The 24,009-nt window shown below is 35.8% G+C and overlaps 1 protein-coding gene across 1 annotated transcript in view; it reads right to left on the bottom strand.

Annotated features, from left to right (window-relative positions):
- Positions 1 to 24,009, bottom strand: part of Itgbl1 (integrin subunit beta like 1) — a 206,497-nt gene that overhangs the window by 97,552 nt on the left and 84,936 nt on the right. The window contains exons 3-4 of the mRNA XM_003477591.5: positions 11,184 to 11,330; positions 5,170 to 5,292 (exon numbers count right to left, since the gene is read on the bottom strand). Coding sequence (XP_003477639.1) covers positions 5,170 to 5,292; positions 11,184 to 11,330 — 270 coding nt within the window. The remainder of the gene's footprint in view (positions 1 to 5,169; positions 5,293 to 11,183; positions 11,331 to 24,009) is intronic.

Here is a 24,009-nt window from a genome sequence, read left to right as displayed (position 1 = left end):
CTATCACTTTATCCAGATGTCACACTTTAAGCTCCTGTCTTTGTATACTCCGTTATCTACCCATTTGTACATCCCACCAAGCTACTGGAATGAATTTGCATATCACTTCATTCATGTCAAGTATGTCTAACCAGCCTTCTACAAATTCCCAAAAGATGTCACTTACTCCCAAATTTACTTCTTGTGCCTTCTCTTCCTTGTACTTATGCTACCCAACCATGAATGGATGTCCTAATTTTTGTTTTAAGTCTATTCTCTCGGTTTTAGGAGCTTGTTTTTTTATCCATCTCTGTGATTAAAGTATTGGTTCTCCTAACTATCTTCTGTTTTTATAGACATAATTCCAGAAGGGTCATAGAAAATCAACTAAGGGGCTATTTTTCAATCTCTAATAACCTATTTTTCATTCTAGTATTACAGCATATCTATCCAATGGCAAGAGTATTAGTAGGGTCTAACAGTGAAACTCAGATAAGAAGTGGGAAAGATTATGGCATATTCTACTATGCTCTGTCTTTCATGTCCAGAAGATGTGACTTTCATCAAGGAAACATAAATGCAAGAAAAAGAAAAATATTAAAAGATAGATTACTTGAGATAGAAACAAGAACAGAAAGACTCAAGCACACAAGGCTGTTTCCTGTCTAAATGAGCTAAATGAGCTATAATTGAAGTATCACAGAAAACTTCTCCCTAACTTCAGAGACAGTGACAATTTCCTCAACACATTTTAATTTGTTCACTTAAGCAAAAGCAAGAACTATCAAATTATTTAATCAGAAATGAAATATATCACTTCTATATTTTATTTATTAACTTAAAATTTCTCTAGATGTGCAAAATCAAAAAGTCATATTTTAGTGCTATATAACAAGCCTTGGGAACTTGAGAATTACACTGCAAAAAATCATAACTATGCATTAATTGCTTTTCATAGGAGTCAAATTTTTAAGATTCAATCAACTTTTCTTAGACTTAAATAGACATTATTTCTTCTGTAATTTCTGGAAATTTATATATAAGGTACTACACAAAGATAAGCATCATAAATTTACATATTCTACAATGAAGATTTCTGTTTACTTATAATACTCAATATTCAATTAAGGTTTTCCTAAGCAGTCATTGATATAAGGGTGAATAGGAAAACAAATACTATGCATAGCTATATATATATACAGACATAAGAAAGTTAAACAGATATCCATAAACCTAATGGGAAAATATTAGGCCATGATCAAAAAATATCTGTACCAAGGCATATAACAGTCAAGAGCCTAGAAATTCAAAATACAAACAAGATAGTAAAAGCTACCTAAAAAGAAAGGCCCATTAGAATCACAGTAGACTCAGCCAAGGATGTAGTTCAACAGCACAACACCTGCTTGGCTAGGGCAAGGTCCTGAGTTTGATTTGCAGCACAAAAGAAGAAAAAAGAATCACAGCAGACTTTTCCACACAAACCCTCAAATCATGGGGAGCTTGGAGTAAAGTGTTTCAAACCCTACAAGAAAACAACCTCCAACCCAGATTGATGTACCCCACAAAACTCTTCCAAAATCTATAATGAAATAAAATATTCCAATGTCAAAAAAACACCTGAGGAAAATCATGACACCAAACCAGTTGGTGTCCAAAATGTTCTGAAGAACATTCTAGAAAAAAATAACAAAAAACTACAGCTCCACCTAAACAGTGGAGTAAATCCACTAGGCAAGGCAAGCAATTAATCAGAGTGAGGGAAAAAGGACACCAACAACAGGAAAATAACATCACAAGGATAAGTCAATATATACCAGTTATAACCATCAATGTTAATGACCTCAATTCACCAGTCAAAGATACAGACTGACAAAATAGATTAAAAATAAGACCTAACAATATGTTGCATTCAAGAAAAGCATTTAAGAATACTACAGTACTCTAAAAAACTGAATCAAGAAAATATAAAAATTTTAAATAAACCAATAACAGTCAGTGAAGTTGAAAATGCAAGTAAAAACCTACCAACAAAGGAAATCTCAGGCCCTGATGGATTAATTGCTGAATTCTATAAGAAATTTAGAGTATATCTAATGCTGCTACTCCTCAAACTCTTTAATGAAACTGAACAGCAAGCAATACTCCCAAGGTGATCGGAAATGAACAGACACTTCTTAACTGAAGAAGTAGAAACACAAATAGAAATATTAAAAATGTTCAACATTACTGGTCATTCAAAAAATACCAATTTAAACACCAATGAGATTCCATTTCATTCCAGAAAGAATAGCTATTATCAAGAGAACAACCAATAATGAAAGTGAAGGGCCCTTGAAGGATAAAGGAATCCTTCTCTACTGTTGGTGAGTGTGGACTGGTACAATCATTGTAGAAATCAGTGTGGAGGTTCCTGAAAAAACTAAAACTAGAAGTTCCATTTCACTCAGATATTCCCCTTCTTGGTGTCTTCATGAAAGAATTTAAAGCATCATACATAGGCACGCCTATGTTTATGGCACCACAGTTTGTAATAGAAATTTTGGAAACAACACAAATGCCCATCAACTAATGAATGAATAAAGAAGATGTGGTATTGTTATGCAATGGAATACGAGTCTTCCACAAAGAAGGATAAGCTTAAGACCTTTCTAGGTAAATGAATGCACCTTGAGACTATACTGCTAAGTGAAATAAATTGGACACACATGTAAATATTGCATGGTTTCTGTGGTGTGAGAGACTGAAAGGACCAAATAAGGACCAAAATGTATAACAGATATCGAGAAAGGAGAACATGTTCAAGAGAAAAGGAGAGTGCAGGAGGTATAGGAGAAAAAGAAGAGACAAGTAAAAGAATAGAAGGAAAAAAAATGAAATGAAACTTTGCCAATAAAGAGAAGAAGAGAGGCTAAAGAGAGTGGAGGAGAATGGGGGAAAATAAGCAAGATATATGATGTACAGGTATAAATTTTCTATGATGAATGTTATCATTATGTATATCTGAAATGTATCAATAAGATAAAAATAAATGTGGGGGACTAAAGCCCCTTACATTAAAAAATACATTATAAGACATACTGGAATAATTGAGACAAAATATAAGTTTCAGAACAATACATTTTCTAGGCCATAAACATAACTTTTTATTTTGCATAATGTGATATAGCAAAAAAATCTTATTGTTGTCTCCATAATAAACTATTGAACTACTATAGACTATAGAATTTTCAACAGATTGGTTTCCTATGAATATCAGATGGGAAGATCTACAGTGCAAGACATGGTCATCCCAGAGGATGATACTGAGTAATAGTGGTTGTGGTCAGAGACTTTGCAACATAAAGTTGCCCAATCCCTAAACAATGGAAAATAATAAAACAAGTGACAGTCAAGCATTTCCTCTTATGCTGTTTTAAGTTAAATTTTTATATTTATGCATTTGAGTAGACACTGCTGTGGTGCTATGTATTAGAATCCAATGGCTCTAAACCATATTCCTTTCTTATTCTTAACTTGTAGTAACTAGAGATGAAATACCAAGAAGTAGATTCATCAATTACTTTATTTTGGACTAAACCCTCAGAGGAATGTGCTGAGGTCACAGGACCCTCATTTAGCTTGGGTCACAGGCTTAGAAAAATTAACTGAAGATTTGTGTGTGTGTTTAGTTTAACCCAGGTGAATTGCAAAGCCAAGAAAGTAGAGAGAAAGGACAGTGAAGGTATAAAACAAGAATAACTAGATGATGCTACAGCAGGAATGGAAGCAGCAACAATATAAACAACAAGGACGCTATCATGCTAGTGACATTTTCACAGGACCTTCTGGTTCCTTCTGACCCTGTTTGTCCCTGATTATCCCAAGAAAAAATACCCTTTTCACGTGCAGGACAGGATTCCATGGACTATGGCACATGAGTGAAATGTAAGTTTAAAAATAACAGAGGAGACTTTATTAACTGAAGTGATTCTCACCACTGTCTACCTCCATTTTGTTGTGCCAGTCAAGGTTGTCAATAGAAACCCAGGAAAGGCCTGCAGGTAGGTAAGAAGAAGAGAAAGAAACTGCAGATGTCAAGGAAGAGCTCTTCTCGTGGAGCTCTAAACTCCAAGGTATCAGTGCAATCTGAATGATGAGGTGTCAAGAACAGTTTCTAGCACCAGACAGATGGGAGTCTAAATTCTGTCATAATTGATGAAATGAGCCGGAGTAAACTGTCTAATTTTTCCAAGTCTCAGTTTCCACATCTGTCTGTGGGGATAAAATTAACTTTTACCCTAGAGGGATGTTGTGAGATATATGGATGCAAAGCACTTACTGTGGTTTGTGATACTTGAGGAAATGATACAATATAGCATGATGCAATACAAAAATGAGTTGAGTAATAATGGAGACCCATGGAAAGGGGACAGGGAGAAGAGATAAACTAAGCTAATCAGCCTATCAGACTTCAGTTGTCTTAGTAGGATATGTGAAGAGAATGAAATTAAGACATAAGGATAAGAGATTATAATTATAGTGGCTAAGATGAGCAAAAAAGGTGACATCCCACTAGACCTGATTCAGATCTATGCAACTGGCCTGTTGTCAAATGATGTGACTCTCCTCTAGTCACATCCTTTTAAATGTGAAACAATCCAGTTTCACATTTAAAAAGTGCTAGTCTATTGTCCAACTCTCCACAGATAGAGTGTTCTCCTAATGTTTTGGTTTGTATTCCAATGGCCCTCCCAAGCCTCATGCAATCATGGACTCAGCTGAGTCTGGTGGTCATGACTGGGTTGCTGTCTGGCGCTGGGATTGGTGGTGTGAGTGCTACAGCTGCCCAGGGGTGGAGCAGGTATACAGTATAAGGACAGGAAGAAGTCATTTCTTTCCTCTTTTGCTCTATTCACACTTTCAATTTGTGGTGGCATGAATGGCTGTCCAACCATGCCATTATGTCTTTGGAGCCAGATGAATATGGACTAAAACCTCCAACCTATAAGAAATAAACCTTCCTTTCTTTCATATTGGGCATCAGGTACTTTGTCTTAGCAATGAGAGAAAAGTAACCAAGATGCCTAATAAGCACAAATTCAAAATAAATTTGAATGCAACAGTAGAAACTTGTGTAAAAATAAAAGTATAATGAAATGGGTGAAAAAAATGGGTACTTTCATGAGTTTCCATGGTTAACATACATACCTCCACATATTTCTTCTGTTTCATCATCTATGCATTCTCTATCATCACATTCACAAAATTTACCATAAACAAGACCATTTCCATCTGAATCATCACACTTACATCTGCCACAGTGACATGTACCTAAGGCATGAAAGCAAAAAAAAAGGACTTTGTTAGATGCATATCAATTATAATGAATGAAGCTTTATCTTGTTTACTTCTAAAGGCCAGGAAATTTAAATCAATTTAATATTTCAATTATATGTACGGATAGGGAGATATAGAAAATAAACTGCTCTTTTTGAGATTATGAGGGCACAACAGTGATTTTACACACAGCTATTGCTATTGACCTCTAATAGTTTAGTGAATGCAAATTTGATCTCCTCAAGTGCAGAGATACTTTACACATATCCCTTCAACCAAATCATGAATATTATTTTGATTACACCTGAGTCTGAAGTGAAATAAAGCAGAAAATTCCAAGCTTTATGATAGAAGTAACCTTGCTTATCTTTCTCACCAGTATTTATTCAAAGCTTTGCACAATGTTTGAACATGTGATTTCCATAATAAATATTTGTGGAAATAATTTATCAAATGCATAAATGAAAAAGTTCACGTGTACCTGATAATTTTGTATTCTCAGCATTAACTGTTATCTGTCTTCTTTTGATAACAGGAGCATGGTGAGTTCTCTTATGAAGATTCCTGGGGCTTTAAAGAGTCTCAATGTTGCTCAGTGTGATATAGTGGTATTGGAGTCATCTTGTCTATCATAAGCCACGTACTCATCTGAGTCTGAGTGTTTGATTACAGCCCCAAGAGTGATTTCACTAATAGGAATACTACTCTACACTAAAGTGATATGGAGAGGTAGGATGTCTACCTGAGGAACTTCTTTTCTATTTTTATTTTTAAATCTACATTTTAAAAATTTATATTTGATAGGGCAGATATCATTTATTTAATATGATACAGCAGTCATCATATTAAACTTAGGAGTTTGTCCATAGCTGGACACCACCCTAGACTATGGAAATCTAATAGGAGATCAGATCAGCCATAGTTCTTCTCTCAGACTCTTACATGAGCAGAAATCAATATGATAAAACAAATGGAGACATGCAGAGCATTGCAGAAGCACCCAGAAAGGGAATTTACCTGAGACCTGGAGGTCAAAGGTAGATTCCCAAAGGAAGTGGCTGAGAACTGAGAACCAAGTCCCCGAATAATATTATAAAGAAAAGTCAAATGGTGAAGAGATTCAGTTCCAGCAAGAGACAACAGCAAAGGCTCAAAGGTAAAAGAGAATAAGAGCAGAAACAATCAAATACATTTGAATGATGTGAAATAATGTGAAAATTGTCATTACATAAAAATGCAACTAAAAGGGAAGTTTATAGGAGTCATCTGGACCATCTTAAAGATTTACAACGTTAATCTGAGAATGGGAAACCTCAGTAGGGTTCACAGCAAGGGATTCTATGTTCAAGTGTGTATTTATACCACGTTGCACCACTTGGCATGTGCAGATTAGGCAGAAGAGAATATAAGAAAATGAGCTAAGGGGCTGTTACATTTGTCTGCAAGAAAAATAAAGTGGAGGTTGAACACATAACAATAAGTTCAGAGAGAATTAAATACATTGGAGAGTATTTTCAGGAGAAAGAACACAACATCTGTGGCCAACTGGAGTGAAGTGCTAAGGGTAAAGTAGAACCATTGATGATTTTGACTAGAACGATGGGACATTAACTGTCCTGCACTGTGTGTGGTAAACTGGAAAGAGCATGGCTCAGCTTAAGGTAGACAAGTAGTGGAATCCATGTTTTCATACTCATTGACTATCCATTTTTGAGATCTCCAAATGTCAGATTTCATAATAGCAAATAGTCTCTAATTCACAGAATGAGACCAAAGTGGTAAATATAACACAGATTCATCTTCCTTTAAAACATTGCTGGGTCTAGCCCACAGTTGGCTTTCAAAAATTGTTAATTTCTTCCTCTTTTCCCATTAAGATACTGAATATGTTAGTCATGGTAAATATTTTCACCAGACTCAGCTTGTATTTAAGGATCCTGACAATAACCTTTCTTTCATGTTTTCTGCACAATTCTTTTACCCAGGTCACTTAAAATTTGCTATTACCTGTAAGAGTATTTTCTCTTCAAACACCTATAAATGGTGATTGTTACAGAATTTGAATTTGTTATTTCTTACCTTGGGAATAATCATGTGAATCTGATTTATATTAAACTTCATTTTCATGCAGGTTTACTTCTGAAGATGATATTTATGAAAAATTATTTGAAATCTGGTGCTACCACCACATTGTCTCATTTAATTTTTTTCTATATCACCCTTCTTTTTATATATCCACATTTATTCATTCTGTCTCACAACAATCCAAATATTTAGTTATAAAACTTTTTTTGTGACCTATTGTGTCACTGGAAAGCTATAAGATTATAGTAATATAAATAAAATTAAGTAAGTCATAGCCCAGAAAGAAAAATATAGTTAGTAATATATATATGTATATACACACATATACACATATACACACATATATATAATATATATGTATATATATACACATATATATGTGTGTGTTTTAGTTACTTTTCTTGTTGTTGAGACAAGATACTTGACACCCAAAGTTAAAGAAGGAAAGATTTATTTGGCTTACAATTCATAGTCCACTGGATTGAGTTGACACATGATACATGCATAAAATTCCAAAAAGTAGAGATGAATAACAGATTTTTGATACTGAAGGTGTTGAGAAAAATGCCTGAGGGCCAGGGGTTCAAATCAGAGACACAAGGGCCTGCCCGGGAAGCAGGGAATCATGAGTTCAATGCTTGGTAAAGGAAATAAAAAACACTGATTGAAAATGCCTAGAATAAGCAAAAATGATAGAAAACAGAAGAACAAGGAAATTCTTAACTTTGGAGAAAAGGGTAGGATGTCTGCAGTTAGCAGAAATCAAAAACATTGGTTAAGGATTCCATATTATCTGTTGGAATCCTGGGAGCTGCCATGGTGCCAAGGAGAGAGACTCTGTTAGGGTAGCATAGCCAGAAGTCCGCCAGCCACAAAAGATGTCAAAGTACAGCTTCTGTCTCAAAAATCTACAATTCCTGGCTAACAACTGTTCCCCACAGGCAGACTCACTCTCATCCACACATACAAACCACTCCAGGCTGGTTGGGAAGTTTACAGCAGACTTCCTGTCTCACCCATCCAGCAGAATTCACAACTGAGCCTCCAAAATATGGCAGATGGAAGCCCAGGCAGAAGTGCCAGACTTCTGTGATCATGCTGTGTCATCTTGCTTCTCCTTCTTGGTTGCCAGTTAACTCACTCTCTAGGATTGGTCTCCTGATTTACCCTGGGTTATTTTAGCTCTGGTTCTGCATAGCTGGCTCTATGGAGGATGACTTATCAGAATTGAATACCAGCGTACATCCTATGTTAAGACACTGCCTCTTTACTTCACTCTGCACATTGTCACCTATCTGCATCCGTACAAGAGTAAGCTGCTGGAACTCTTTGATACTCAGTTCCACCTAATTCTGCCCTTGGATCACATTCTACTCCATTTACCTTTCTGATCCAAGATGTTTCCAGAGGACCAAAATGTGATCTGGAAAGGATTAGAGAACCTATAAGCTAATGCAATTTGGAGGGTCCTGAGCTAGGTAGGTGAAAGCGGATATAACACCGGATACAAATTTACTAATTGGCCCAGCAATCTCACATTTCATAATTTACAAGGGTAAATTAAATATAAAGATATATTTCCCCACAACATGAAAATACAGACGGACCACACTGTCTCATACATTAATTAGTATTGCAGTTTCAAAACACTAGACGCTTTGAATGCTCAAGCATAGAATACTGGCTGAATAATATGTCACATGCATATTCAGTTCTGTGCTTTTGAAAAAAATTAGGAGGATTTTTCTGAACTGATATGGTGTAAATTCAAGTAGATAATGCAGGCAGACTACAAGAGAGCATAGTGTGGTACCTTTTATACATAAAGTAGAGAAAAATAATAACATATACATCTATTTGTATTTATAAATAGAAACCTTTACACAGGGTAAAGCAGAAATCAACACAGTTGATTAATTATAAAACTGAGAATAAGTAGGATAGAAGAAAGTCATGATTCTCCGTACTATACTTGAATGCATAGTTTTGACTTTTAGAGGCACATTTGTACTCTGTATTGTATAAAACACATTGGTGAATCACAGGAAGGAAGGAAAAAATCAAGTATGAAAACCATATGAAATAAGCTCAGTTGTATTTTAAGCAAATATCATAAACACATTAAAAAGAAGATCAAATGAATGCGAGTACTTTATTGACATAGCATTCGACAACAAGCCCTAATCTCAGGAATGATTAGGGTAGACAGAGTCTGGTCTTTTTTGATGGGTTGTTGCTTATTGTTGTGCGTATGGAGCAATTCTAAAAGCAATTTTAGATGCAGTATAATACTGAGCAAATGAATAAACATACTGGTATTGTGAGGAGACATTTTATTTATAAAAAAAGAAAGATTAGGATAATTTTCTTCAAAAATTTCAAGGCTATAATTAAAGTCCAAATCTATGGAAATAGTGCAGATTAAAGGAAGGTAAAAAGGAATGATTAATAATAAAAGCACTGAACCTACATTAGATGTTCTACGAAAGGGAAAACATTCTAAAAGATGTTGTGTCCACTGTCAAAACTTTACTGGAAGGCAGATTACTTGAAAGTATTGAGTCAATAATTTAAAAAAAGATAGAGGTTCAGATATTTTTAAAATACATTTTATGGGCCAGAGCTATACAGTGGCACAGCGCCTGCTTGGCAAGCATGAGGTCATGAGTTCAACTCCCGATACCAAAATAAATAAATAATACATTTTATAGTCCATCAAATATGTTGTATCATCTATTAAAGGGACTGTGCATATGTTTTCATTTAAAATATGTAAATATGAGCTTCATGTGTTGGAGCACATCTATAATCCCAGCACTGTAGAAGATTGAGAAGGAAGATCACCAAAATCATAAATTGGAAAGAAACTTGCTTGGGCAAAATTATTACTTAGCAACACATTGTCTCAGAAACAAAGAAAATTATCTATATATGTATGCACCATCAACAGGAGCTTCTGAGGGAAGATATTTACACAAACAGTCAAAGGCTCGACATCAAGTTCCCTCTGCGGAATTTCAAAACTCGGCATTGTCAGTGCCATATCCCATGCGACTGAAGCAGATAACACGTGAGCACTGACATTTGATTCCTTTCCCTTTGAGATTCTGGTGTTCAATTTTGTTACGAGAAACCGGGTTTAAGGCTCCATGTTCTCACATGTTAAGAATGCTTACTTCTGGCTAAATGCCTTTGAAATCTAAACTGAAACTTTTTTTACGGTTTTGTTAATCAATTGTAACAACTTCCCTATAATTTTCCTAAAAATGTCTTTAAATATAAAGATATTATAAAGAAAAAATATATCAGTCAAAATAAATATGGTGACAAAATATTTTGGTCACTGTCACTGTATATTCCTCAATGAGTTTCACATCACATCACTGTATATGAAACTTCCATCCAATTAAAAGCGATTTGGTGCTTTTTGACGCTAAGTTGTATATTCAAAGCGACCTTTATTTGTGACAGAGAATAATTAAGTCAGTCCTTTTAAAAAGATTTAATCCAGCATTCAAAACCGCGACTTGCGATTTACATAAAGCCTTGTGGGGCGTTGTTCCCAGGGAATGCTCTGCTCCAAGGATGCACTGGAAGCAGCTGGAGCGTATCAGCCTTGCCAGTCTCAGCAAGATGACAGCTTTTCTCCTTTTGATGGATCTGAATTTCAGTTTTAAAAATATACGTAAAAGCAGTCTCACTTGAATTTTGACCTGTCTTCTCGCCTATGTAGTTGTGTTTAAAAAAAAAAGAAACTGTGATTCCCTCACATGAGAATTTTTCTAAGATAAAATTCTTACCTGCATTGGAGCAGATGATGTCTTGAGAATTCTTGCACATTTGGTTGCTCTTTTTCTTCGTGAGGTTACAGTTGGTTGGGTACTGGCAGGCATCCCCAGACCATCCTGGGTCACATTTGCACTTGCCGCAGTCACAAGTCCCATGGCCTGAGGATTTAACAATATCCAGTGACTCAGTCTGCTTTCCCAAGGGAAATACTATCGGAACAAAAACCATTAAAGTGGCACTCACTCAAAACTGACCTAAAAACTCAGACACAAGAAGGTGTGATGGAAAATACACTGGAAGCTTAAATTTTAAATTTTTATTACAGTAAAACAAGCACCACTATTAATCTTCCCCAAAATACTACCCTTTCCTTTGAACAAACTTGTCCCACCATTCTTGAGACTTTCTGAAGCAGCTCGGGAAGACCTCTTTCATTACCATCTTTAGTTGTGCTGTTCTGACTGCCTCAGTGTTCTGAATTGATTCAAAATGTTACTTTTCGTGGTCATTCTGAATTTGGAGAAAAAAACAGAACTTGCATAGTGCCAGATTAGGTGAATAAGGTCAATGAAGACACAACAATGAAGACGCAGTAAAAATTTAATGTTTACATTTGACAGAAGTCGCCATAAATATTTTGAATCAATTCAGGACATTGAGGCAGCCACAAAAAGACACTTCAAGGAAAAAAAAAATTCCAGAACTGCTTAAAAAAGTGAAAAGAATGATGGGATAAGTGTTTCTGAGGCAGGTGGAGGGGTACTTTGAGGGGAGTTAATAACCATGTGTCTTTTACTGTAATAACTTTTTAAAATTTAAACATTTACTCTATTTTTAAATCACATCCCCCATGTCTTACAGTGACTGAGAGGGATTACACATTGCACCATGTGCATTGTAATGAAATATGAGAGTTTTCTTTCAATAATCAACTGAAAAATATCAGGGACCCATTAAGTTCATTTATAGAGAAATCAGGATATTATATTAGAATTCTAATAAAGCACAGTCAAAAACTCAGTACTAAAAATAAAAATCTACGCAGCTCCACAGAATTTCAGTCCAGTAGAACTTTTCTCTAGATGGCTATATTTTATAACACTTAACACTCCAAATCCTGAAGGAGGAATTTTATGCAAAGCTCCAGTAAATTAAACACTGGCTTTATATTTATTTAAATTAAACATGCAGTAACATTTTATGATACATTAAATTTCACATTGAATAAGATGAACATAAAAAGTAAGTATATGTTTTATCACTTCATGAAAAAATTAAGTTCAGAAATAAAAAAAAGACAAGAATTGTGTGCATCCACCACAGCAGAATTTTCTCAGTTCTTCATCCTTGCACTCATCTTGCTTTTATGGGACGTTCTTCATGTGTTTATGATCATTAACGTTATCAAGTACTGTTTCATGAAGATTACTAAGTTTTTCTGACTGCACACTTTTATGATCTAAGTACAAAGCACATGCAACACTTGGATGTTGTCCTCAAGAACTTGCATATTTCACATTCAAGGCTGGCACACAAAGCTGGTGCTATTACTGCCTGTCAGAAGTGCTGTCATCTTGTGTCAAGTTGAGTGATATAGTCTATGACCTAGCAGAATAAGAGAGGAGACTTTCTACACTCCATCTTTTGATGCCCTTGAAAGTTGAGTTTCAATGACTTGTAGAGAGATTATTCTTACACACTCAAGGTAATAATTCTATATTAATATCTCAAATTCAGAGAGCACATGGAGAAAAATCATTGATGTGGCGCCTATAGCCATTAGATGGGTGGCCAAAATTTCCAGGATGAGGTGCAGATGGCTGATAAAAATTGATGGCTCAGGGACTGACCATTTGGGAATGGTCAGCAAAGCCTGAATCAGTGACTTTAAAACCTCTTTTTTTGTGGCCCAGTCTTTGTAAATGTTTCTATTTGTTACATTTGTCAATCAGTTATACTATTTTACAAAGCCTTATAGGTACTGTAATTGAAATTCATTTTATGCACTGCACATTACTCTGTAAAACTGATTGTTACTATTTTGCATTCCTGTTTAGCTTACACAATATTCTCAGTCTTGATCAACTTGGTGTTGCTTATGAGAACAAGTAACTTTACCTGGCAATTGTCTATAGTCTATTTATAAAAGTATGAAACCAAACTCTTGAAGTGGCTAAGCCTCTTTCAGTACACCAAGTATCTTAGAAATTGTACTGACTCTAATAACAATAATGTGTGACCAGGTGACATTTGCATTTTTGTCAGCTCTTTATGATCCATCCCAATAAAATGCTTTATATAAGCAGCAAAGAAAACAGAAATGATATTGAAGATAAATGATGATTTATGGACTCGATACTAAAGGACCACTCCATGGTTCTTTTATATGATAGCCTAAAGTATCTATAGCAGAGATGCACAAAGATGGACAAATGAAAACAAGGGGAAAACAAGGGAAATGCAGATAGGATGAGGAAGACCCATCCCAAACTGACCCAAGGAAGCAACAGCAGTAGCAATAGTCTAGGTCACATTCCTCACAGCGAGACCACAAGGGCCAGTTTCATGAAACATCTTTCACAAAAGATCCTTCAGTAACCTAACCCTGCTTCATGAACTACACTGGCACACCAAAGACCCTCAGAAGCCCTGGGATTGAAAAGCGATTTAACTCATTGACCCCAGGACATATAGCACAGTTTGAGTAGTGTCCCCTTTCCTCATGATCTTGAGTTAGCACCTATGGCACATGCTTCAACCAACAAGGAGTTAGGTAGTATTTTCAGCTTCCTTTACTACTTGCTCAGAACCAAAGATGTCAGCTAGTGTAAGCCAGGGTTCTCTGCCTTTATAGTCTGTTGAAACCTTATCCCAAATAAAATGTTACACTTTGATTTATTTTCCCCTAGTTTAGCAAAGCTAATAGAATAGAAATTGATTTTTGACTGTCAAGAATTATCAAATAATAGACCACATAGCCTTATTTGGAAATATATTATTTTTAATAAAGAAAGCAGACAAAGCTATTTTTAATATTACTCCCAGTTTAGTGAGAGCTCTGGCAGACCTCAGGGAAATGTGCTATGTCACTGCCACAAGATAGTCCCCCGATACATTGTACATTATAAACCAGAACCATTATTCAAAAAAACACCTCATTTTCCAGAATATGCATGTGCTCCTTGTGTGTTAGTTTCCAGGGACTGACATAACAAAGCGCAAGAAATTTAGTGGCTTTAAGCACCAGAAGTGTAAGCTGGGTATGCTGACACATGTCTGTAATCCCAGGACTCTGGGAGAATGAGGCTGGAGGTTTACAAATTTGAGCCAAGCTTGTGCAACTTAGTGACTTAATGAGACTCTGTCTCAAAATTTAAAATATTCAAAATCTATTTTTTCTCAATTTTGACGACCAGAAGCCTGACATCATGGTGTCCCCAGGGAGAAGCTGTCCCACTCCCTCCCAGTTGTTGGTGGCAGCCAGAAGTCTGTAGCATTCCTGGCTCATGGCAGGGCAAATCCAGTCTCTGTTTCTGTCCATGCATGGTGCTCTCCTTGTCAGTTGACATGAGGTTCACCCTACTATCCAGCATGACCTCATCATAATGTAAATTACATCCTAGGGACCCTGTTTCCAGACAAGGTCATTTTCATAGATCCAGGTGCTAGGATTTCATATGTCCTATGGAGGATGCTTTTCAACCCAAAGCAGCAACAAACACAGATCCCTGCATTCCTCTTTCCTAACCAGTTATATAAATAGTGGGCTGATGCTTTTTCCTTAAACATGAAGTCACTGGCTAAACCTGACAACAGGTTCACCTCCTTCTTCCCTCTGCCCTTCATGGACCCCAGGCTGGAACAGTCTCTACCACTTCCCACTCCTCTCACATTTGATGCTGATTCACCAGTGCTACAACCTGGAGACTGGGTACAGCCACAGATCGAGGAATAGGCCAGTCTAGAAGAGAGTTTGGAACCTTTGGAATGGAAGTTCTGAGACCCAGGCACCTGAATGAGTAGAGAGACACCTATAAGAGTGAGTACAGGCATTTCTAGAACTGGAGTCTGGATGGTCACATCCCCTCTCAGCTTCCAAGGCATGCCACCCAGCAGCACACTGTCATGGATGCCTCGTGCAACAGAGCAGGACCCCTAAACCAAGTATCCCAGTTAAGAGTGGTCTTGGCTACTCAGGGCTCCATGAAGTCCTAGCAAAATAATTTCAAATTCATGGCTTGCTAGACCATTCCAGTTGTTTGTTCTCCAGATAATGTAATTTCCATCCCTCTGAAATGTAGCCTTAAAATGAACCATCCAACAAGCTTGCGAATAAATCTATTGACCTTCAAATAAGTTCTTGAGGAGTCTAGGGAAAACCAACACACAAAACAAAAATGTCAGTGCAAAGCAAAACAATTCACTGCCAAAACAAAGGGAACAAAAAGGCAAAAGTCTAAGTTTGAGGCTTCCAGGGGGTCTGGATTGCAGCCAGTCCTTAGAAAGAGAAGAGGCGCCATGGAGTAACAAATCAGTATTCTAATTTCCTCTCAGGTAGGGATGCACAGGCCTTACCCGATCCTCCCAGAGGAGTTATCTTCTTGCTCCTGTACTGCTAAAGCAAAGGCATCCCAGGAGAACAAAATGGGCTTCATGATTCTTACACAATCAATGCCAAGGCCCCTCTGCCATCCCTTCATGATCCCTTCCAGGAGTAACAAGGGCCTAATCTACTCCCGTGGCAGTGGTGATGCTGAACTCCTTACAGCACATCAGGGAATGATGGAAGGAACGGTGATGCTGTTTTATTTTCAAATTAGAAGAGACTACTTCCAAATGGAAAGATTTTACCAGTACTGAATAATTTTAAAATGTCAGCCATTGATATATACTAATAAAAAGTAATCATACTTATGTCTGCTAAATTGAGAACAAATAAACATGAAAGGGAAAGCTTTTAACCCTTCTCAGTCACTGTATTCGGATATTTCAGTTATGCACTGGAAGTTTCAGTCCTTGTAAATCTTAAAAAGGTGAAAAATAGGTACCTACATAGATGTAGATAAAAAGTAGGAAGGCATGGATACAATTATAGGCCTAGATCCAGATGTAGATTTTTCTTTTCTTTTTTGCAATGCTGAGAAAGGAACCCAAGGCCTTATACATGTTAGGCAAGCACTCTGTCCCTGAGCTAAATCTCCTTGATATATCTATAAATGATGATTGTAGACATCAGTGCAAGTATACGGATATGAATATACATAGAGAAGCACATGGGTATATCCCATGGTATATCCCATGGAGACCTTTTTCATGCTGATCAATTCCTTGTGACACAACCCCGGTAAATACACACATTGACATAACAGGGTGGAGGCAGTGGAGTAGAAGACCTGATTCTCCAGCGTCAAGAGGGACATTGTCAGTAAATATTTCAACTAAAAATAAAAGTGACTACACGTCAGTATTTTTCGTCATCAACAGCAAATTTTAAAGTGTCAGTAATGAAGTGTTCACTCCAGAAAAAAATCCTTTGGGCCTAATTTTAAAGTCATCATGGCAATTTGACTTTTAATAAATAATACATTCATAAGCCTCAAATTAGCACCTAAATATGTATTATTTATTACTTAAACATTGTATTTTAGTGCAAGTTAATTATGAAAACTCTGGTTTGATAGTAGGGTCACAAGACACACAGATTTGACTGCTCACTTTTTTCTAACATTTAATTCTGGGATAATTTTAGACTCACAGAAAACTCCCATAGTAGTCTCTACACAGTTTTATCCAGTCTTCCCTACCGCCAGCTTCTTACATAACCACAGCACGATGACTAAAATTTTACACATGAACATTGCTCAATATTATGAACTAGACTACAGATTTTTATCATTTCCCTTCAGATTTCCCCCTACTATCTCATTTCTGCTCGAGGATTCCTCCAGGATCCCGTACTCCGTTTAGTTGTCCTTGTCTCTTTGGTTTCTTCCAGCCTGTGATAATTTCTGAATTTCTCCTTGTCCTCAGGACACTGAGAGTTGTGAAGGGCAGTGATCAGTTATTTCGAATGCACTTTAATATGTGTTTTTCGAATACTTTATCATTAGGAAATTGAAGCCATGCATCAGAGTTAAGGGCTTCAGAGCTGAACATGCCCATTATATCAGGCAGTGCATGATAGGACACATCATGTCCCTTAGCTTTGACCACATCACACCTTCATGTATGGTTACATCTTAAGAGCCATATCTGCCACATTTCTCTGCTCTCAAATTTCCCCACTGTATTTACTTTATCTTGGTAAGAGATACATTGGATACATCCTGTTTCTATTTAATATCTGTACTATTAATTTTAGCATCTATCAGTTGATCTTATCTACAGTACTTACTATTTACGCATTATAGTGGCAATTTCCAACTCTTTTATCCCTTCACTATTTATTATTTGAAATTTTTTGTAAGGAAGAAGATGTACATTCCCTTCATTTACTTATTTGTCAGATATTTAAATCTTTTGGTATTAGAACATACTCAGTAAATTAGTCATTCTTAACACTGTATTATAATACCATTATTTATAGAATTGCTCCAATTTTCCCATCTTTTGACTATTGAAAACTCCTGCAGGTTGGTTCCTTTGTTTTTTCAATTTGAAACTAGATTGATGAGAAAGATAGATAGATAGATAGATAGATAGATAGATAGATAGATTTATAAACAATTTGCTTTTGAGCATTTCTTATTTTTAGATTCCAGCAGTATACCTGTATTTCTCCAGCATAAGCTGTGAAATTAATTAATTTTCTAAGAAGTTTTTGTCCCTTTAATTATAATACTGTGTATTTTAAAATATTAAGATCTGGACATTAAACACCAAAATCCAGACACTACATTCACATATTGTTGCTGGGGTGCCATTACTCTTTGACTTTCTGTGTCCATCATGGTAAGTTCACTCAAGAAAAGCCTAACCAATTAGTAAAGCACAGTCGCAGATGTCTCTGTTGGTGACTGATGTGTAGGCCAGCAAATTCAGGGAAAATAATCTATCCCAGTTGTAGATGGTACCAACCAATAGGCTTTCAGCCTGGCTGGAATAAAAAGGAAAAGAAGGAATTGTGCTAGTTTTTGAAGATCTCCAGTGTTGGTGAGCAGATGTGCCCTGTGTTGATTCCAGGTTTTTGGATTCTTCAGCCTTCTAGTGTACACTTGCACTATGACTCTTCAGTGGGCTTCCAGGCCTTCAGTCTGCATTCTTTATCCCTCTTGTTCTGTGACTTCCAGTTCTTGGACTGAGAAGTCCCAGATCCCATAATTACCCACTCCTGCCCAAATTACCCAGCATGCAGCTGGCATTGTGGACTCTGCTCTCTCTGGTCCCATAAGCTTACCCCATAAATCCCCTTCAGTAATTATGTAGGTACTGTATTTTTAATTGATTCTGTTCCTCTAGAGAACTCTAATACACACTCTCAGTGCACAGAAATGTGTATATACAGTATACATTTGCAGCAGAGAAATGCTCCCTGCTCAGCCAGTAAACTTCAATTGTCCAGGAGACAGTTCCTGTTGCAGTTCCAGTTGCTTCTGTCTCTTAGAAATAACTGGTCACTGTGTGCACAGCTGGTCACTCTGATGCACATGGTATGAACCGATCCCCAACTGACAACCCATTCTGCCTCCATACTTCCTGCTTGCTTATCCCATATAAACCCTAGACCACCAGAGATCAGGGTCTGATATTCTGAGAAAAAATTGATTCCCTGTCAGTATCTGTTCAATGTTAAATAAACCTTCCTCCAAATCCTGAGTGTTCTTACGTGTATCTGTTACAAGAGCACATTAACTAATGGACACCTGTATCAACTAACTTTTTACTGTATGCATTACATAAACACATAAAGAACTACCAAAATACATGATTAGTACTGATTTATCTCCCATTTAGCACCACATAGTTTGTCTTAGTTTCTCTTATTTTTTACTTTTTTCTCCAATAGGGAGAAAGTAGGCTCTCATTGTTTGTAAGATATTTATTTATTCATGATACTGCACAACAGAAAATAGTTTTGCAGATGCTTAGAAACAGACTTATCAACTATAATACATTATGTATGGTGTTTTATTTACTGTAAACAGCTCTTTATCGCCTATGTCATCATGTAGAATGGGATTTCTTGTAACACAGCTAACTTTATTTGTTATGCTTTGTAGTCTGTCTGGGACTTCATCTATATCCTGGTAGACATGTTTTGTTTTACATACAGCGGATTTAGTCTTTGTGATATAGAGCTCAAGGAATTTTGACAAATGAAATTGCCCCTGCTCTTACTAGACAGTCTGCTCCCTACTCTTTCCGATCCCCAGCTCCCTGGCAGCTGCTCTTCTATTTTTTTGCCCTTATACCTGTTTCACAATATTGTGAGAATTGAATTATACAGCATGTAGCATTTTAGATTTGGCTTCTTCTATTTGGCAAAATGCATTTAAGGTTCTTCTTGTGAAGGTGTGAATCAATGTTTCGTTTGTCTTTTTCGTAATTGCTGATTAGTATTCCACTACATGAAAATAGCAGACTTCATGTTCATTTACCGATTAAAGGATGTATATGGGCTTGTTTTTTTTTTTTTTTCATAATTGTCAAGAAAGCTGCCATAAACATTAGAGTTCAGTTTTTTATGGACCTGCATTTTCATTTCTTTTAAAGTAGGACTGCTAGATGGCACAGGAAGTACACACATAACTGTATTTTTATAACTTCCAAATTGCTTTCCAAGGTGACTGCACAGCACATTTTTATTAAGAATATGTGAGATGCAGTTGTTTCATATCCCCACCACCACTTGCTATCAGGACCTTCTTTTTTCCTACCTTACATATTTTTCATTTTCTCTTTTTATATTGTAGCCGTTCTTAGAGGTGTAGAGTAGAATATCACTGTAGATGTAACTCGCATTCCCTCAATGACTAAGGATAGTGAATATCCTTTCATATGTTTACTTTCAATCCACTTATCTTCGTCATTTTTCAATTGATCCACCTTCCCCTTTGGTGTAGATATTGGAGGATTATTATTTATCATATATAAAAAGTCTGCTCTCTTAAATGTGACTTGCAAACATTCTCTCTTAATTCGATTCTTGTCTTTCATCCTCTTTAATGGCATTTTTTGGAGAGTTAAAACGTTTTTATTTTAATTAAATCTGATTTATTAACTTTTCTCTTTAATAATTTTATTTTACTATCCTTTTAAAAACTGCCTAATTTTCAGTTTATTCTTTTTCCACTAATAAACAGTCTTAGAAACTTTAATTTATATTAAGTATAAGATTTATGCTTAATGTAGTTACTAAATGGAAAGATTATGTGAACTCCAAATTTGGCCTTTTAAACAGGTTAGCCAACCATCATTATTCCTTTGATTATTCATATGAACTTTAAATCAGTGTGTTGATAGATACAAAAAAACTTGAAGAGATTTTGATTGAGACTGCATGAAACCCATGGACAAAATTAGAAAATCATCTAAGCAATACTTAATTTGCAAATATGCGTCAAATACTATTTGACTTTTGAATACTATACCATGCTTGTGTTTTGCAATATACCCTATTTGGTTGTTAAGTATTATTTATAAATGCATTTTCTTATATATTGGATTGCATCCACTAATATTTTGCTGAAGTTTTTCTGTCTGTGATCTTAAGTCTTCTTATGCAATTTTGTTTATTGTATGTATTTGTCTAATTTTAGTTTAAAGAAAATGTTGGTCTAACAAAATGTTTTGGGACATGTTCTCTAATCTTCCACTTCCTGAAAGAAGTTGTATAGAATCAGTATTATACTGCCCTGAAAAGTTAGGTAGGATTTCCTACTGTGTATATAATTTAAGCTTCTAACCATGATCCAATCTATTTGATCAGTATGTTATCTCTGCATACTTCTTTTTTATTGTATTTGGTAGACTGTGTCTTTTAAGTGATTGATCTCATTAATGAAATTAATTTAAACTGTTGAATTTGTCAGCATGCAGTTGTTCATAATATAAGTTTGTTATCCTTTTAACAAGTACGTTATTACATATGTTAAATTATGCTGGTGTTGGTAGTTTTATTTTCCTGTACTTTTCTTACTTGATTTGGTTAGAAATCTATCAATCAAATTGATAATTTCAAACTAGCAGCAATTGGTTTCATTGTTATTCTTGTTTTGTTCTTTTCAAACTCACCAATTTTGACTCCAATATTCATTATTACATTCCCTCTACCTAGTTTGTCTTTAATTATGCCTCCTTTTTGATTTCTAGGGTTAACAATTAATTTTAGACCATTTTTCTGTTTAATTGAAAGGGTACGTGTGTGTGTGTGTGTGTGTGTGTGTGTGTGTGTGTGTGTGTGTGTTTCACTGGGTATTAAGCCCAGAGATCAGTCCTTTTGTTTAATTTTGTTGTTTTGCTTTTGGGAAACAGGTTCTAAGTTGCTAAATTGCCCAGCTGGATTTGAACTTTCAATCCTCCTCCTCTAGTTGTCCAGCCTGTTCTCTAAGTTCCACTCTTCTAAAAATTTTGATATGTTGTATGTTTATTTTCATGTAGTTCAAAATATTTTTATTATCCCTTGCAATTTCTTCTTTCATCTATGGATTATATAGTTGTATATTCAAAGTATATTTGTAAATTCAAAGTATTTTGGCATCTGTAAGACATATTTTTTATTGTTTAATTCCACTAGGTTCTAATAAAAGCGTTCCTTTTCTTTTAAATTTCTAAAAGCATATTTTATGATCCACAATCACATATATTGTTTAATTTCCTTGAGCACATTAAAAGAATATAATTTCCAGTTTTATGAAGACAGTCTATAAATATCAATTAGGTCAATTTAGTAATAATTTTGTTCAGGTTTTCTGTATCATTAATTTTCATTCTACTGCTCTGTCAATTACTGATAAGGAAGTATTGAAGTCTACAGCTGCTACTGTGCATTTCTCTCTTCCTTGTCAATACCATCGTTTTCTTCTTCATTTTGAATATTGTGCTAAGTGCATACACCATTTGAATTGCTTACATCAATTCTGAATTGCAAGTGTTTCTTTTTTATAATGTTCTCTTTATTCTTCATGGTATTTTTTGTCCTAAAGTCCTTTTTCATTATCAAAGTACCTAATTCATCATTTATTGAATTAATAATTTTATAGAGTTATCTTTTCTCATTTTTTTTTTACTTTTAACTTACCTATGCCTTATACTTACAGTAGCTTCTCAGAGGTAGTATATAGTTGGGTTTCACTTTGTCATCTGACCTACCAACTTATCTTTCAGTTAGAGTAGAGACATGAGTATGATTTTGATAGTTGGATAGTATCTACCTTCTTTTTTATAGATTAGTTATTAGCTTCCTCTCTTCTTTCTCCCCTTTTTGTCTTCCTTCCTTTTATTAGTTAAGAATTATCTAGGTTCTATTTTATTTCTCTAACTACTTACATACTTTCATTTTTAGCGATTGTCCTGGGGTTTTTTTTTTTTTTCTTAATGAGAATGTGATTTCAAATGACATCATGTTATTAGAAACTTAAAATGGTAAATTCCAAATTCCTTTCTCTCTCTCTCATTCTTTTAGCCATCTTACATTTTTATAAGTACACACCATATTTACTGCAAGCATAAAATATATGCTATTAGTTTTGTACTAGGCAGTCAGCTACCTTGTGCTTGCTAGGGAGGTGCTGTGCTACTGAGCTATATTGCAGGTCTTGCTTTCCATTTCTTTTTATAGATCCGAATTAATTAATCAATTAATTAGAGACAGAGTCTCAGTGTGCAGCTCAGGCTGACCTTGAACTCGAGCTTGGGCTGGCCTCAAACTCACAGTAATCCTCCTGCCTCAGCTTCCCCCAAGTATCGGAATTACAGGCATGTGTCACCATACCCAGCCTTGCAGATCCAAATTTATACTTAGTATCAACTTTCCTCTGCCTAAAGAACTTCCCTTGAATTTTTAGGGTAGGTTCACTACAAAGAATATCCTTATAAAAATTATTTTTGATTTTGTAATAAACTTTTTTGGATATAAGTATCAAAAAGTTAACTTTTTCAACCCTTTAAAGATGTGTCTCTCTTCTCTTCTTAATTGCATGGTTTCTGAAAAGTCTCCTATACTTATCACCTTTATTTCACTGCATTTAATGTGGTTTTTTTTCTGCACTCCCTTTAAAACTTTCTGTTTGACTTTGTGTTCAGCTTTTTTTCATATGCTGTATGTCCCTAGAGTCCATGTATGTTCTTAGTTATTTATCAATGTTGGGTTTTTCTTTTTCCTGTCCATTCTTCTGGGTGCCCTGGCTGCTCACAAGAGCCTGGGGAGCAATGATGTTTACTGACATCCAGATTCTGTTTGACTAGGAAATAGGTACCAGGAATGGGGCAGCTTCATTTTCACTCTGGAGAACTTGCTCCTCTCCTCCCTGAGGTCCATTCTACGGATCACTTTTACAAAGTATTCCCTAAGTGGTGCTGTAAGAATTCAATAGAATTTTTGGAGAAAAAGAAATCTGAGGAGGGTATGGATGTCCTCAAATTCCACACACTCAGAGGTCTCCCACTCATTCACTTAGGCACACTTGGTCTCCAACAATTTTCCATTGCCTTTCTTCCCAAGGCCTGGTTGTACCCACCAAGGGCAGGCATTGTTGTTTTTACTCCCTTATTCCTGCTGCCCATCTCCTGCCAACTTTTGATCCAGGTGCGTTTCCTGCAAAATTCAAATCTCAGATGAAGTCAGAACTACACCAGAATTTGCGGTTTGTCTTACTTCCTTCAATGCAAGGGGACAGA

This window comes from Cavia porcellus, unplaced genomic scaffold, assembly GCF_034190915.1.
Source record: "Cavia porcellus strain 051 isolate PalLab524CR breed Dunkin Hartley unplaced genomic scaffold, mCavPor4.1 scaffold_4, whole genome shotgun sequence".
In the NCBI taxonomy this organism is placed as follows: domain Eukaryota; kingdom Metazoa; phylum Chordata; class Mammalia; order Rodentia; family Caviidae; genus Cavia; species Cavia porcellus.
The sequence above is the reverse complement of the archived record's forward strand: the minus strand, read 5'-3'. Positions and strand labels throughout refer to the sequence as shown.